The sequence below is a fragment of the Lepidochelys kempii genome, chromosome 11 (genome assembly GCF_965140265.1).
Source record: "Lepidochelys kempii isolate rLepKem1 chromosome 11, rLepKem1.hap2, whole genome shotgun sequence".
NCBI classification, from domain to species: Eukaryota; Metazoa; Chordata; order Testudines; family Cheloniidae; genus Lepidochelys; species Lepidochelys kempii.
In genome coordinates, this window is record NC_133266.1 from 59,792,099 (window position 1) to 59,809,745 (window position 17,647).

General features: G+C 41.3%; 1 protein-coding gene across 2 annotated transcripts in view; it reads left to right on the forward strand.

Moving 5' to 3' along the window:
* Positions 1 to 12,310: 12,310 nt before the first annotated feature.
* The window catches only part of KIAA2012 (KIAA2012 ortholog), a 104,576-nt gene continuing 99,239 nt past the window's right edge, over positions 12,311 to 17,647 (forward strand). For both annotated transcript variants that reach the window (XM_073306438.1, XM_073306440.1), the window contains exon 1: positions 12,311 to 12,647. In XM_073306438.1, the coding sequence (XP_073162539.1) occupies positions 12,561 to 12,647 (87 nt within the window). In that variant the 5' untranslated portion in view covers positions 12,311 to 12,560. The remainder of the gene's footprint in view (positions 12,648 to 17,647) is intronic.

Sequence of the window (17,647 nt, forward strand, 5' to 3'; positions counted from 1 at the left end):
TTTCATGGTGTTGTAACTGTAGGGGTCCTGACCCAAAAGGGAATTGGGAGGAGGGTTACAAGGTTATTGTAGGGGAATCTCAGTATTGCCACCCTTACTTCTGTGCCGCTGCTGGCAGCGGCTCTGCCTCCAGAGCTGGTTGGACGGAGAGCAGTGGCGGCTGGCCAGGAGCCCAGCTCTGAACATCAGCAACAGCGCAGAAGTAAGGATGGCATGGGATGGTATTACTACCCTTACTTCTACGCTGCTTTCTTCAGAGCTGGGCCCTCAGCCAGCAGGTGCGACTCTTTGGCCACCCAGCTCTGAAGGCAGCAGCACAGAAGTAAGTGTGGCATGGTATGAATTGCCACCTTTCCGTGCTGCTCCTGGCGGGGCGCTGCCTTCAAAGCTGGGTGCCTGGCCAGCAGCCACCGCTCTCCGGCCACCCAGCTCTGAAAGCAGCACAGAAGAAAGGGTGGCAATACCATGACCCTCTTACAATAACTTTGCAACCCCCCTCATAACCTCTTTTCGGGTCAGGATCCCCAGTTTGAGAAATGCTGGTCTCCCCCGTGAAATCTGTATAGTTTAGGGTAAAAAAGTACACAAAAGATCATGGTCCGTGATGCATTTTTCATGTCCGTGAATTTGGTAGGGCACTACTCATTTTCTGTATGCATAGGCTCTCCCAACATTCCATAATCCAGTGTGCAAACATAAAGTATGTTTTCTGAACTCTTATAAAACTTTGGCAAATCAAATCTGATTTTCACTGGACCAATGAAAGGCACATCTACAACCCAGGAGATAGGACCCTTGCTGAATTCTGAGTTGTCGTCACTTTCCCCTGCGGCCCTAGAGCTCGTCAAAAAAGGTCAACATTTTTTTCTCAGAAGAAAAGCTGTATTCCTTCCCCTATACACATGCTCCTTCCATGCTTGAAAATGGTTCAAACGTTGTGATGAAACCTTCAGAAAAGAATAGCTCACTACCTCAAAAGCATGTGCATCAAATTTAAAAAAAACGTTATGGTCAAAACAGGTTAGTTTTTAAACTTCCAATACTTGCCATGAGCTCATCTCTCAGGGAGGACACACATCTTCAATATGTGTGAAGAAATTTGGTTCACAAAGTTAGAAGTGACTAAAAACAACATACTTGTCACATGAATAACTTAATTCATTGCTGCTATTGCCAATTGTTTATAGCTTTTGAATTTCTTCCTCTAAAATATATTTTAAAATACGTACAGGCTTTTCTGTGGCTCTCGGCACTGTAGTATCTAAACCTCTCTCATATATTAATGAGTTTATCCTCACAGGGAGCATTATCCTCATTTTACAGATTATTATTATTATTACTACAACTATGCTTAATGGTCTGTACTCCCACGTATCTAGAAGCCCCAGTCAGGGAACTGGACCCCATTGTCTTCAGCACTGTCCCCACATTGAACAAAAAGATAGTCCCTGCCCAAAGATTTTAAATTCTAACTAAAGAGGGAATTGAGGCCACAGAGATTAAGTGGCTTCCCCAAAATCACATAGAATGTCTGTGGCTGAGCAGGGACTTGAACCCAGATTCCCAAGCCCCAGTTCAGTAATTTAGTCACAAGATGGTTCTTCCTTTTTTCTTTCTTTCTAAGGTACCTATTGCCTTAGCATCTCAGAGCCAGAGAGCAGTAATGAATACAAAGCATAACTTGTCCCAAAAGGGGTTTTCCTCCCTTCTTTCCCCATATTCAATGGAACATGTGGATTCATTTTATCTTTTAAGTTCCTAGGGAAAGGCTGTATCGAGAGGGTGGGGTTTATATTTAGATCCAATCAAAGCAGGTTTAGTTTCAGTCTTCTCTCCTCTGGCAGGGAGTTTCATAACAGGGGTCCCAATGCTGAAAATGCTCCGCCCTTTCACTGCCTGGGTTTTAAGTTTGATACCAGGTGTCTCCAGCTGCATCATATCTGTGGAGTGCAACTGTCTCTGACGGTTGTGGAGGATGACGCAGTCTCCAAGGCTGTGGACTAAGGCCTAGGACAATAAGGGAAATATCCCTTTTAAACTTCTAGTTAATTAGGCCGAAATAATTCTTCCCAGGGAAGCCTGGTGAAGGGAGTGTTAATTGCCATGATTATTAATCAGGGCTCCAGTATGAACCCCAAACACTAGAAAGTATAGAGAGTATGTCTGTGCCTCCAGTAGAGGCTTTTCCAACTTCTATGCAACCTCTGAAGTGCCAGAAATCCCATTACATGAAGCCCTTGAAGTGGCTTAATGTGAACTTTTTATTCCCATTGTTCTCCAGTTCACATGTTGCGAATTTTCATCTTCCTGCTTCCTTCTTGTCAGGGGACAAGACTTCGACAATATGGATTTTATTGTGCTCTCCCCTGCATCCCACTACTGCCCCTTGTCAATAGCAGAGAGGCCTGACACCACGTGAGCTAAAAACAGGAAATGACTATTCACTAAACACAAAGGCTTATAGATTTGTGCCTAACAGATTATTCCTAAGGGGACTCTTTAGGTGCTGCCCTATATCTCTTCCAGTAGAAAACCAGATCCCTTCCAGTGTACCCAATACAAATCAGTACATGCACTGTCTGGGGCAGGTGTACTATATAAAGATAGCCTCTTACTCTTCTCACATTCACAAGCACTATTTTTCATACCAGCTGCCTCTTAAACTCTCAGTTAAGATGGTGATTAGTGGTGGTGGTGGGGTGTCACAGTGGGAGCTTTCTTAAGAAGAAAAGGCTTTGATTGAGCCAATGAAAGCTGTTGCCAAGGAACCAGATGCTATGAACATACCACTCCAGCAGTGTAAGAATACAAACCATGTGAGTGCTGGACTGAGTGCATTTGGTGGTTGAGGCCTGAAAGATATCGTTAACTCTTTCAGTACCTGGCAGAGCTCACACAATGGATCAGAAAGGTGGTAGTCTGTTAGAAAAACGTGTGAAGTGCCCAAGTATTTGCCAGTATCTCCCTATTAGACCATACTGAACCAAAAGAACAAAAAGGGGAAAACTTAACACCTCCAGTATCTGACTGACAGTGTTTAAAAAACAAAAATAAACCATACATGATTAGGCAACTTCTCTTCAAAACAACATTTAATTTTAAACAGATATAAACAGTAGAGGGAACAATCAAATAAATCTAGAGATAACCCTATCCCATTAATAACCATGTTTATGTAAAAGGTGTTCCACATTAGCTCTGATATTACAGTGTGTTCACAACTCAGTTCCCCTGCAAGAGGAATAGAATAGCTTGGAGTCAGCTTTTCCCAGATCTGGCTTGGTTTCCAACACAAATGTTACCAATTTGAATTTTTATCTGATCAGTTGCCAATTTGTTTCTAAGTTGGATTTCCACTCTGATTACTAGACAATCCTGTATGACATTGATTGTATATTTTTCTTAATGTAAATTCCACAGTGCTCTGCTGCCTGCACAGTAAAACACAGCTGAAGGCTTTAATTAAAAATCATGCCTACCATATGTCAAACCATAAGTACTAATACTAAACTAACACGATGGTTCGGAAACCAAAGCTTTTTCAAACGCAGGAGCCTTACTACCCCATTTGGAAGCCGTTACCTTTTGAAGACTGGATAGTTCGGGGTGTGGCAATGATTGGACACAGACATTTTCAAAGGGCAGGGACCTGATTGCATTATTGTCTCGTCCTATTGCTTCAGCAGCACCAAAGGGCAGCAAAGATTCTGGACATCAGGAGCCACTGGAGAACTCCTTTGGTGCAGGGGGATCCTCAACTGCAACGAGGCAGCAGCTCTACTCAGTCCCCAGCATACGGTGCCGGTGGCTTGGGGAAGAGGGGCATAAGCTATAGCCACATTATGCTCCATCTGCTGGAAAGCCCCCCTCATGACCCTAGCCATCTGGAGGTAAGTTAGAGTAGCCCTTGGACCACACTAACTTACTCCAGGGTTTCAGCATGACCTTGGTTGGCCCAAGAAAAAGGGCGCAAAACGAAAGTGGTTTAAAGTTCACTCCCATTCCTGCACCTAGCAGAGTTTGGCAGGAACAGAGAATCAAGCCCTACATATTCACAGCAGAAAACTCACCACTGTAACTGACACTAAGCATCCCTCTTATTGGCAGTCTCATCAGAGAGACCAAGGAGTGCATGGATATAATAATTTTGTTACTTTCTCACCCTTAGAAATTGGTGGGGAAACTTTCCCTGAGGTTGCCTGGGCTATTACCTATGTACGCAGTGTTGCTGTAGCCATGTTGGTCCCAGGATATTAGAGAGACAAGGTGGGTGAGGTAATATCTTTTATTGGACCAACTTCTGTTGGTGGGAAAGACAAACTTTTGAGCTTATACAGAACTCTTCTTTAGGTCTTCAGCATATACTTCGAGGAGAAAGTCTGGGATACACACCTTAACTCACTGAAAAACCACCTTCACGAAACAAGAACACTCCACCAGAGAAGTAGATCATATTGTGCATTGGGCTACCCAAATACTCTGAGAGACCCTGCTTCATATACAAGGGGTGGGTGGGGGGAACAACAACTCTGCATGCACACCCCTAATTGTCATCTACCACCCCACATAGGAACCCATACAGGGTATCCTTTAACAATTGCAACGCATACACAGCATGGGGACCACATCCTGAAAAAAATCTTTTTTATCCCCATCTTCTGGCCTTCAAATAACTCCCCAGCCTTGCCAAGCTCATCATCAGAAGCAAGATCCCCCAAAACCAGGACCTACCAACTCAAAGCAATATCAAGCAGACATCTCTCCACTGCTATGATGATCAGTACCTCCCACAACACACCTCTCAAGATATATGGGTCCTCCACATGCCTATGACATCATGTGGTATAGCTCATCCAGTGTACTAAATGCTCCAGTAAAATCTATGTGGGTGAAATGAGACAATCACTACACTCTCAAATGACCTCACACAGAAAAATGATAAAACACCGTATCACCTGTGGGTGAACACTTTCCACAAAACAATTACTCCCTATCTAATCTCTCAGTCCTCATTCTCTAAGGAAACCTGCACACCACCTTCAAAAGACGAGCCTGGGAACTTAAATTCATAACTGTGCTAGACACCAAAAATCATGGACTTAATAAAGACACTGGATTTATGACTCATTACAACAATCTGTAACTCACTAACCCTCTTTTCTCCTACAACGGGCAGAGGTTTTAACGGCCCACTTCACCTTGCATGGTCTCTTGAAACATGTGTAAACTCCTTATCTGTTCCATCTTGCATTTAGCTGAGACACCTTTCCCACCTGAAGAAGAGCTCTTACTGTGAAAGCGCGAAAGCTTATTTCTTTCACCAACAAAAGTTTATTACCTCAATCACCTTGTCTCCCTAATATATCCTGGGACTAACATGGCTATAATAACACCGCAACCTTCAATTCACTTGAAAGAAATAAAACTTGTTTAAAGAAACTAAAAGGTGGCTAACTCTGCAATAACCACAGTCCAGAGAGGAGAAATTGCACATAATTTGGGCAAAGAAAGAAATACATGGCATCATCCATTTTATTGCTACAAGCCCTTCAAGACTAGAAATCCCACTCTCACTGGACTCAGAACAGAAGAACCCACAGGATTCAAGAAACTACACACATTGGTTCTGATTCTTTACTGCCTTACACCTTGTGAATGTGTGGTAATTTACACTAGTGCAAATGGGGGTAAAACACTACTCGATCAGCATGGTAACATTTCACCCCTGTTTTGCATTGACTTTGTACAAGTGTAAATGACTAAGTTAGTGAAGCATCAGGCCTATTCTCTTGAAGGTACTGAACATTAAACACAGAGGTCCAAAAACATCCCTGGTTTAACTCCCTTGAAGATGACTGAGTTAGACTTGGGATGAATTTGGCCTCAACATCTTCCACTCAAGCCACAAACCAAGAGGCAGTCAGTGTAGTGAATGAAGCAATAGTTTGTTATGCAAGAGCAGGGACCACAAAAAGGCATATATGGTTTCAAGAGTAGTAAATACTTCATTAGGGATAGCTAAACACACAAGAGTCAGCATTGCTTGTGAGTTTAGTGAGGCCTACAATATTAACTCTTTAAAAAAAGCACGAGGAGTACTTGTGGAACCTTAGAGACTAACAAATTTATTTGGGCATAAGCTTTCGTGGGCTAAATCCACTTCATCAGTTGCACGCAGTAGAAAATACAGTAGGAAGAGATATATACACACAGAGATCATGAAAAAATGGGTTTTGCCATACCAACTCCAACGAGAGTAATCAATTAAGGTTGGCTATTATCATCAGGAGGAAAAAAACTTTTGTAGTGATAATCAGGATGGCCCATTTCAAACAGTTGACAAGAAGGTGTGAGTAACAGTAGGGGAAAAATTAGCATGGGGAAATAGTTTTTAGTTTGTGTAATGACTTATCCACTCCCAGTCTTTACTCAAGCCTAATTTAATGGTGTGCAGTTTTCAAATTAATTCCAGTTCTACAGTTTCTCATTGGAGTCTGGTTTTGAAGTTTTTTTGTTGAAGAATTGCGACTTTTAGGTCTGTAATTGAGTGTCCAGGGAGGTTGAAGTGTTCTCTGACTGGTTTTTGAATGTTATAATTCTTGACGTCTGCTTTGTGTCCATTTATTCTTTTGCGTAGAGACTGTCTGGTTTGGCCAATGTACATGGCAGAGGGGCATTGCTGGCACATTGGTAGATGTGCAGGTGAACGACGCCCGGATGGTGTGGCTGATGTGATTAGGTCCTATGATGATGTCCCTTGACTAGATATGTGGACAGAGTTGGCAACGGGCTTTGTTGCAAGGATAGGTTCCTGGGTTAGTGTTTTGTTGTGTGGTGTGGGGTTGCTGGTGAGTATTTGCTTCAGGTTGTGGGGTTGTCTGTAAGCAAGAACTGGCCTGTCTCCCAAGATCTGTGAGAGTGAGGGATCATCCTTCAGGATAGGTTGTAGATCCTTGATGATGCGCTGGAGAGGTTTTAGTAGGGGGCTGAAGGTGACGGCTAGTGGTGTTCTGTCATTCATCACACAGGGAAGCAGAATCCCCTTCACTTCCTATTAATAACTATTGCATGGCCACATTGTAGGTCTGTTGCAGGGATAGACCAGCCTTTTAAGCAGCAGTATATAGAAAGCATATTGCAGTACTAAAAAGTACACTTTGCATTTATTTAGCACTTTTACATCCCAAAGGATTCCCAAGTGCTTTACCAGCTATGGGCTGAACCCTGAGGTCCTAATTCAGTTGCTCTTCTGTCCTGATTCTAAAAAGGTCCCTGTTGTAGTCTGTGGGACTTACCTGGGTACGGTCTAACTAAATAGTGAGTAAAGACCTCAAGATTTGAGATATTATATGTATAAACACACACACATACATGTACAAGGATCGCTGCACCCATCCCTACTTCACATCATCTGTATGGTGGAATACAACCATTTTACAGTGTTTAAAATAGCTATGTAATCCTTGTTTTGAAATAAAGTGTTTAAAAAATAACAGTGAACAGCAACAGTGCACAACCATTTAGGTTAGGAAGTAAAGAATACCATATCTACTTGAATTTCAATAGGCAGAATATAATTATCCAAGTTAGAATTTGGCAGCATGTCAGAGCTAAGAGCTGTCTCATAAAAAATCCCATACGATCTTCAGTGATTACAAGTGGTCTATATGTCATCCCAAAGAGAGCACAGCGACCCAGGAAGCCATTCTTGTGCACTAGTTTAGCAGGGACTTGGAAGGAAAGTGGTGCCAATTACTGCATCAAGACCACCACTTCTGGTAGTAGATCTCCAAAGGAGGCTTATATTTCATCAAGGGTATTTAGCTGCTGCTTTGTTTGTGAGCTCTGACAGAATCACAGGACAAGACCATATGGTTGCAGGCCACTAATCCAGCCTCAGGGCAGGTCTACACCTAAAAAGCTGCAGCAGGAGACAGGAGAGATTCTCCTGTAGGCATAGTTAATCCATTGATTTGAGAGGCAGTTGCTATGTTGAACGAGGGTTAGGGCAGTATTGCTTGGGGGAGGGGGGAAATTTTTCACATCCCCTAGTGTCATAGTTATACCAAAGTAAGTTTGTAATGTGGAACTTGGCCCTAGTGTCACAAAGACATTACAGATGCATTATAGTTATCAGGTCAGAGAGTGAGATGAAAGGTTGAACATGGCTATCAACCTTCCACAATATTCTAATCTGCCCCGGGTCAAAGACTACAGACATATCACCCCAAATTATATATAATCACACATCAAAAATTATGTTTAAAGAACATTAAGTTAGCAAAGTCAAGCTCTCAAAAGTTAGCAAATGTCAGAATTAAGGTTCCCTGTGGAATCTTAATACGGCCACCTTCTGGGTATGCAATGCCACAGGATGGAACTGCTCTGGGGATGAATCAGGGTTGTGTGGCAAAGGAGACTTATCTGCAGGACCTCTGCTTCGTTTGTTGCAGAAGCTGGAAGGTGTGTAGAAAATAAGGCAGGGACTGCAGGACAAGAAGAATGGTCTCATGGGTAAGGCAGTTGAATGCTACCTTGGTGAATTGGATTCTATCCCTGCTTCTGCCATGGCATTCCTATGTGAAGCTGGGCAAGTCACTTACTGCATACTTTTCACAGATGGTCAGTAATTGTGTGTGTTTCTGAGTGCCTGACTTGAGGCGGTGGGGGGCTGATTTGCAGAAGTGCTGAGCAATCACTGCTGCAAGTGAAGTCAAGAGGAGCTGTGATTTGAACATCAAAAGTGCTATATAATGCTAACTACTTTGAAAAATCAGGTCTTATGAGTCTTAAACTGGGCACCCAAAATCAGTGAATGCTTTTGACCTTAATCTCCATGTGCCTCAGTTCCTCCTCTGTAAAATGGTGATAATGTTACCCCCTCATCTCACAGGGGTGTTGCGAAGCACTCACACACTATAGTGATGAGCCCCATAGAAAAGACCATGAGAAAACATTAAAAATTCTGCCTTCAGATCAGGGTTCCACAGTGTTCAGTAAATAAGGCCTGAGACCTCACACTGAGCAATAAGAAAAGAAAATATTGCATAGCTTCTCATTAAGTGAGCACAATCCATTCTCTGAATTGTATAAGCCAGTGGTCCTGTGAAAAAAACAGCACGAGATCATGTAATTAAAAGACTGTATCATAACATATACATGCAAAGGGTTGGAATTTACAATGTACAGGCAACCTTAATTTTGTCATTTCTTAACTTTCGAGTGCTTGACTTTGCAACTTGAATAATGTTCTTTTCACATTCTTTTCAATGTTCTTTTTGCATACAATTTCCTAGGCTTGTAAAAAGGCAAACTGAAAAAAACAAAAATTCCATCATGTGGCATCATATTGACATCCACATGGGTAATCAGCAGAGTTGGAATCTTTAAATCCACTGCCCAGACCTCTGCCACTAGAGCTAAGAGGGTAACTGATAGCAGTAGTAGTTTGTCATCCTCTGTGTGGGCTGGTTCTACAGAGGAAGGGACACTTTGCCAGTGGATATCACAGATATTTGCTGACAGCAGAGGAATTGTGAGACTCAGGAAGCTTGAATTCCATTCCAGGCTCTGGAGGGGACTGTTCATTAGTGAGCACAGACACATATGCCCATTCCGCGCAAGCTTCTGCCTCAATTACGGTGACCAGATAGCAAGTGTGAAAAATTGGGGCCCTTTTTTGTGTGAGTGGGTGTATATTAGACAAAGCGTCTAATATCGAGACCGTCCCAATAATAGTGGGACATCCGGTCACGCTAGCCTCAACCCATCGATTCTGTCCCTGTTCCAGTCCTGTCTCTTTCCCACCCTTGGCTCTCAGTTCCAGTCCTGTTCCCCTCACCTAATCAATTCCTGTCTCCACTCCTCAGGCTTCTCATCCCAGTCACCTCTCTTTGCTCAGTTAATTAGTTCCCTCCCTCCCACCCCGTCTTTTCATTCACTCTGTCTCTATCCCCCACCCTAGCCCACCTGTAGCCTCTCCCCCAGCCACTTTCACTATCCCCATGGGTTTCCAATCCCAATCTCCCTCCTCGGTCTCCTCGTCCAGCCTCAGCGTCCTCTGCTGACTCCTTGTCCCACTCTCTCAATCCTCTCCCCACATCTGGCTCCTCATCTAATCTTTCTCCCCTCACTCGCTGGTTCCTTCCCCCTGCCCCACAGGTTCTCAGTCCCAGACTCCTTCTCCTTCTAGTCCCAGTCTGCCCCTAGGCTCCTCACCTGATCTCAACTACAGTTTTTCAAAGGCTACATTGGGCAGATTTTCACAAGAATTGCAAAAGGCACATCCCTGACACAAATGCCACCTTTCTGTCAAATTTGAAGTAACCATTCCAAAGCAACAGGCTCTAGAGACTCTCAAAGAACATTTTTCACTAGCCTCATTCTCTGAAACAGCTCAACTGTTTTGGCCAAAATTATAATGAATAAATAAATAAACAATCCAGCCAGAGGCAGAAATCCAGAGAGCAAACTTTCAGCCCAAATGGTTAGTTAGTGAAAGTTATAAGCAATGAAAATAGTCTCTTATAATGGAAAGTGGTGACCAATCTTCATAGGTAGCGCTATCAGGCCATGCTTCCTTTTTGAAAGATGCACCTTCATCCAGTCGGAATCAAGTGTGTCATTCTAAGTATATGCTTTGAGTATTGCAGATACCTTAGCTTCAATGAAGGACAAGATAGTTGTTTTATCCAAGGAAATCTCTTGGGAAAGTCATTATCTCAGTGAGACAGAGGCACTCTGGTATAAACTGAAAAGATACTCAGAGCTCTGTAGAGCTACAGATTATGAATCTGCTAAACCATTGCATTACTTGGAATTTCTATTGCTGTAACTTAATAGAGTTTAAATAAATGAAGATACACGGGCATAAAACTGGTATAACACATTGGAAAATCCCATCTCTAATTTTAAAAAAATATTCCTTTTAGATTTAAAGTGACCATCAATGTCTATTAGAAAAATTCTAATCACAAACACAAAGACTTTTGATACCAGAGGTTAGGTAAATATAGACCCCTCTTACTTCATTAATTGATGTTTATAAAGCACTTGGGAGAGCCATGGATGAAAACTGCTATAGAAGGACAAAGCCGGAAATTAATCACAAGGTTTGGATCTGAATTCAGATACAGATTCTGATCCAAATCTGAATTTTCCCAACGTATTTTGTGTCCTGAAGTATGGAACCACATCTGGATCTAGGACCAAAATTATCCCAAGTTTGGGAAGATTTGAATCTGCTGTTCCAGTGCAGACTTGTGTCTATTACCATTCTGCCCTGGAATGGTCCACTTCTGCCTGTTCAGGAAAGCTGATCTTCTGTTTGAAGGCTTATTTGATTTGTATTGCTGTTTGTATACTGTAAAGCTCTTTGAGCACATGTTGCATGAAAGGCACTATATAAAATGAAGGTGAAAGTAGAAGGGCTGTAGCCAGCTGTAAATCTTTCTACATGGCAGCAGGGGGCATTTCTACAAGATTGATGCTGAAGTGCAGTTGACACAATATACTGGTTTCAGGACGAACTGGATTATCCAGAGTGCATGTCCCATTAGTACAAGCAGAAAATGTTTTTATCAAATGGTTACTCCCTTCCCTCTTGTTCCTCCTGAAAGTTCAAGGCAAATTAGGTAGTTTAGCAAGCAAGTTAAAGAAACAGAAACTTGCACCTGTATGAAAGATAAAGAAGTTAAGGATTCGCGCGCACACACACAAAGCAGACAGATCACAAAGCAGGGAAAATGTCATCTCAGTTTTGATCGAAAGATTGGATTCTCAGCCTGGGCTCATGAACAGATCTGGGAGGCACACAACTCTTCTCTGTTTTATAGCTAGTTGGGAGGTTGATCCTGAAACCTTTTTCTGTTGTAATACAGGATCACTGTATGGAAAAGGTTGAGAACCAGAGATGTAGAGTCATCAGAGTCCTGCACAGACACAAGTATGGGGGTAATGAGCGTTACACTAAATGACCCAGGTATTGGTCTCTTTCAGCTCTAGCAATTCTGTGTCTCTATTAACACCAGAGTTACAAATAATGGAGGTTTGGGGGTTGCTGGGAAGAAAAAATAAAGCAGCTGTTGGAAGGATAATGTCATTCCTTCAGCTAGGGGTGATTATTGCACGGCAGCACATCCTTGAAATCTGAGCCTGGCCCTTTGAATATCTCTGCTCTTTCACACTCCCTTGCTGGTTTAAGGAACTTAATTTCCTTTTGCTGCCATAGCGACAGACAAACAACCTCTGATCACAATAAAAAGGATGGTTGTGTTTCACAAATCCCTAGATGTACCAAAGCAACCAGAACAGAAGGAACAACAAGTGCACAGAACAGGCAGGAGAAAAGTAACTTGACTCCACTTAGAACTGTGAAGGAGACTGAGGACTCCGGAAACCCAGAGAGGCTTTTCTGCTATTCGGAGCTGCGCATTAAGGAAGAGCTGATCTATAAATTACCATATTTCATAACAAAGATCTTGTTTACAAAGCTCTCTTGCAGACTACTCTGATAATAAGTTTACAGTTTTAGAGGCAAGATGAAAGGTCACTAAGGAAAAATGCCCAGTCTCTCCCTATTAAGCCGTGGCACTGGACAGGTGGTCAAAAAAAACCAGGAGAAATTGGAGGTGCACTTTGAACCAGAGGTGAGTCCTGGTTACAAAAGTGCAGCAAACAAACCATTATGAATTGTACGGTAATTTTCTGTTCTGTGATTTTAACTAATATTGAAATAACTGTTATGGAGACAGAATTTTTTTCAGTGATGTCTTATTTGTTGTTGAAATTAAAATGCCTTAGTAACCTAAGAAGTATGCATGCCTGTTGTAATTCAAACTGGAGAATCTTGAACCAGAATGCTTGGCAAGCAAGTTAAAGAAATAGAAACTTGCACCTAGAGGTCCAGAGGAAAGAACCTAAATATAAAGAAATAGATTCTTCAGGGGATATCCTTATTGTTTGGTTTTGTTTTTTGTTGAATATTAGACCAATCGGTTACTAGGCATACACATCAGTTCTGGGATCTGCATGGAGTTGTTCTGAATCAGAATCACAGAGCTGAAGTTTACTGTGCTGCTTTTAAATAATATTTTGTTTAGCTTATAGAAATTGCACAGTCCAAAGCAATTTTACAGCAGTTAAAATTATAGATTCACTTAGCTAAAAGTATATACTTAAGAGTCATAGTTAAAACAGTGAATTCTTATCACCGATCTTATGCCATAAAGCATTTTATGTAATGGCGCTTAGACTTCAGAATTACCTTAGTGTAACCAACTGCAAATCAGATTTTTTTTTTTTAAGGAGTGTGGGTCAATCTAATCTAATCTCAGTTACACTGGGATAATTCCACTGAAAGCAGTTGAGTTACTCAAGGTTTGCACCAGTGTAATGGAAATCAAAATCTGTCCCAAATTCTCATCTCATTTACAACAGCACAGTTCCATTTACATCAGTAGATTTGGACCAGAGTGTAGGAGGGGAGAATTGGCCTTGTTTGTATGTTAAGTCATCTTACTATCATGGAGTAGCTGGGGCCTGCCATTTAAATTCTCGACAGTACACACCATGGGAACCAAGGGTAGTTATTAGTGAGAGTAATTATCATCATATCATGAAATTTTATGTAGTTGACAAGCAAACAATGGTTCTGTAGCTTTAAGTCAAGAAGAGCATGTGAATGCATCTATTAATAGAACAATTTGGAAACTTCTGACTAATTTGAGATTGTCTAATGAATCTCACCCACCAGGTCAGTGTTTTTGCTAGGGAGACTGTTACATGGCTATGTTCCATGTCTTTCTTCATGGTCTATGACCACTAATACATCAGAGCCCACTCTAAGTACCTCATTCAAAGAAATACCAAGTCTGTCTACCTTACTTACCTATGCTATTTCTAAGACACCCATCACAGTAGTATTTGAGTGCAGTGGACAGTATCTCAGGGTAAAAAGAGTAGGGTCTGAAGATTCAAAGTAGATTATCATGCTCTTTATTATAAAATGTTCTGCATTGCCATCCAGCATACTGTAAAGACTCAAAAAGTATTTGAGACAGAGCCCATCCTTGAAGAAAGCCTTGTCAGACCACCTTACAGTTACTGTGCACAGTACTACTCTGCTTTACAAACTGATCAATAAAGGCTTCTAAGAGGAACAAAAGATTGAAGAGAGATTTTAAAAAAGAGGAAGCTGTTTGGGGTAGGAACAAGGTCTTCAGATCTGTTCACAGAGCATCCAACACAGTGGGGCCCTGATCCTGATTTGGGCCTCTGATGTTAGGCAATATTAATAATTATTATTATTTCTATTATGATAGCAATAATAGGCCCGATCAGAGCCCCTTTGTGCTAGACATTAAGAATGCTAGACACACAAAATGCTAAAACAGTCCATGCCACAAAGAAATTATGTTATTATTTTAATGATAATACAGAAAGAGAAGGCATTAAGAACATAAATAGACAATGAATTGCAATCGTTTTTAATTATTAAAGAAATCTGGTAAGTTAGTTTTTACATTTGAAAACCATTAATTTACTACTGGAAAAAAACTGTTTTGGCATAACGAACTGCCCTCTCATACTAATGGATTTGGAGGTATGATTTAGTAAAATTAACATAGTTCACAATATGGTTTTAATTCAGACCCTCATTTTGGAGAGTCTTTAAAAAATTGGATGGTATGTTATATTAAGGATCAATGTGAACACTGACTTTAGAATTTAAGATTATCAACTAACACCCATCACTTTTCTTAGCACAATAAGTACTCTGATATAAATTTCACTATTTAAGGTATGTAAACACGCTAAGAAAAACTTTTTGTGCTGAATCATAGAAGTCAGAGATGAAAAAGTCATAGTAGTTCATCCAGCCCAAGCTCCTTGTCAATACAGGATAGTCCCTTATAGTACATTTGATAGTGTTTGTGTCTAATCTGGTATGAAATATCTGAAGCAATGGATTACCATTGCTTGAGCCCATTCTACAGCCCAATAGATCTGTTGGTCATAAGAACATAGGAAAGGCCATACTGGGTCAGACTAAAGGTCCACCTAGCCCAGTACCCTGTCTTCCGACAGTGGCCAGTGCCAGGTGCCCCCGAGGGAATAAACAAAAAAGGTAATAATCAAGATCCATCCCCTGCCGCCCATTCCCAGCTTTTGGCAAACAGAGGTTAGGGACACCATTCCTGCCCATCCTGGCTAATAGCCAGTGATGGACCTATCCTCCATGAATATATCTAGTTCTTTTTTGTTATAATCTGTTATAGTCTTGGCCTTCACAACATCCTCTGGAAGAAGTTCCACAGGTTGCTTGTGCGTTGAGTGAAGGAATACTTCCTTTTGTTTGTTTTAAACCTGCTGCCTATTAATTTCATTTGGTGACCCCTAGTTCTTGTGTTATGAGAAGGAGTAAATAATACTTCCTTATTTATTTTCTCCATGATTTTATAGACCTCTATTATATCCCTTCTTAGTTGTCTCTTTTCCAAGCTGAAAAGTCCCAATCTTATTAAATTCTCTTCATACGGAAGCTGTTCCATACCCCTAATAATTTTTGTTCCCTTTTCTGAACCTTTTCCAATTCCAGTATATCTTTTTTGAGATGGGACAGCCACATCTACACAAAGTATTCAAGATGTGGGCATACCATGGATTTATATAGAGGCAATATTATATTTCCTGTCTTATTATCTATTCCTTTCTTAATGATTCCCAACATTCTATTAGGTTTTTTGACTGCCGCTGCACATTGGGTGGATGTTTTCAGAGAACTATCCAAGATCACTCTCTTGACTGGTAAAAGCTAATTTAGACCCCATCATTTCATATGTATAGTTGGGATAATGTTTTCCAACGTGCATTACTTTGCATTTATTGCCATTGAATTTCATCTGCCATTTTGTTGCCCAGTCACCCAGTTTTAAGAGATCCCTTTATAGCTCGTCGCAGTCTGCTTTGGAATTAATTATCTCAGTAGTTTTGTATCATCTGCAAATTTTGCCACCTCACTGTTTACCCCTTCTTCCAGATCATTTATGAATATGTTGAATAGTACTGGTCCCAGTACAGACCCCTGGGGGACACCACTATTTACCTCTCTCCATTCTGAAAACTGACCATTTATTCCTACCCTTTGTTCCCTATCTTTTAACCAGTTACCAATCCACGAGAGGACTTTTCCTCTTATCCCATGACAGCTTACTTTGCTTAAAAGCCTTTGGTGAGGGACCTTGTCAAAGGGTTTCTGAAAATCTGAGTACACTATATCTACTGGATCCCCCTTGTCCACATGTTTGTGGACCCCTCAAAGAATTCTAGTAGATTGGTGAGGCATGATTTCCCTTTACAAAAACCATGTCGACTCTTCCCCAACAAGTTATGTTCACCTGTGTGTTTGACAATTCTGTTCTTTACCATAGTTTCAACCAGTTTGCCCGGTACTGAACTCAGGCTTACTGGCCTGTAATTGCTGGGGTCTCCTCTAGAGGAGCCCTTTTAAAAATTTGGTGTCACATTAACTATTCTCCAGTCATTTGGTACAAAAACTGATTTAAATGATAGGTTACAGATCACAGTTAGCAGTTCTGCAATTTCACATTTGAATTATTTCAGGACTCTTGGGTGAATACCATCTGGTCCTGGTGACTTATTGTTTAATTTATCAATTTGTTCCAAAACCTCCTCTAATGACACCTCAATCTGGGACAAAAAGAAAAGGAGTACTTGTGGCACCTTAGAGACTAACCAATTTATTTGAGCATAAGCTTTCGTGCGCTACAGCTCACTTCCTCGGATGCATACTGTGGAAAGTGTAGAAGATCTTTTTATACACACAAAGCATGTGTATATGCTTTGTGTGTATAAAAAGATCTTCTACACTTTCCACAGTATGCATCCGAGGAAGTGAGCTGTAGCTCACAAAAGCTCATGCTCAAATAAATTGGTTAGTCTCTAAGGTGCCACAAGTACTCCTTTTCTTTTTGCGAATACAGACTAACACGGCTGTTACTCTGAAACCTGTCAATCTGGGACAGTTTCTCAGATCTGTCACCTAAAGATTTGTCCTAAGATAAGTGTCATAAAATGTTCCCACACATTTCTAAATGGAAATTTCTATTAACTTTTCATCTACAAAAGACTGGGCTTTGGTCCTCAAATCCTCATACAGGCAATGAGAAGTCAATGAAAGTGCTCACTAATGTCAGTGATAGTCCTGCCCCTGTAAAGCCTTGCCTATGGTTGCAGCGGTGTCTAGAGCATGTGTAGCTACACACGGCAGGGAAAGGCTTCAGCAGCAGGGTGATAGCAGGACACTATGCTGCTAAAAATAACGTGTAGATGTGGGAGGCACTGCTTGGGCATGTAGAGAGCTGTGTAGGGTATATGTCCTGGGGGGTTCAGGCATATAGGGCACTCTATTTTACTCTACCTGTCTAAGCTATGACTCACTGTCTGCACTGCTATTTATATCCAAACTAGCTGGACGTGCAGTGTTTATATGCTACACACCGCCGTAAGTGTATAGGTATCTTAAGAATAGAGTAAAGCCTTAGTAAACAATTCAGTGTTCACATTGGGTCAAATCCTAAATTCACTTAGTAAGGCCAGAGTGGTGTAAGCATATAAACAAAGAATA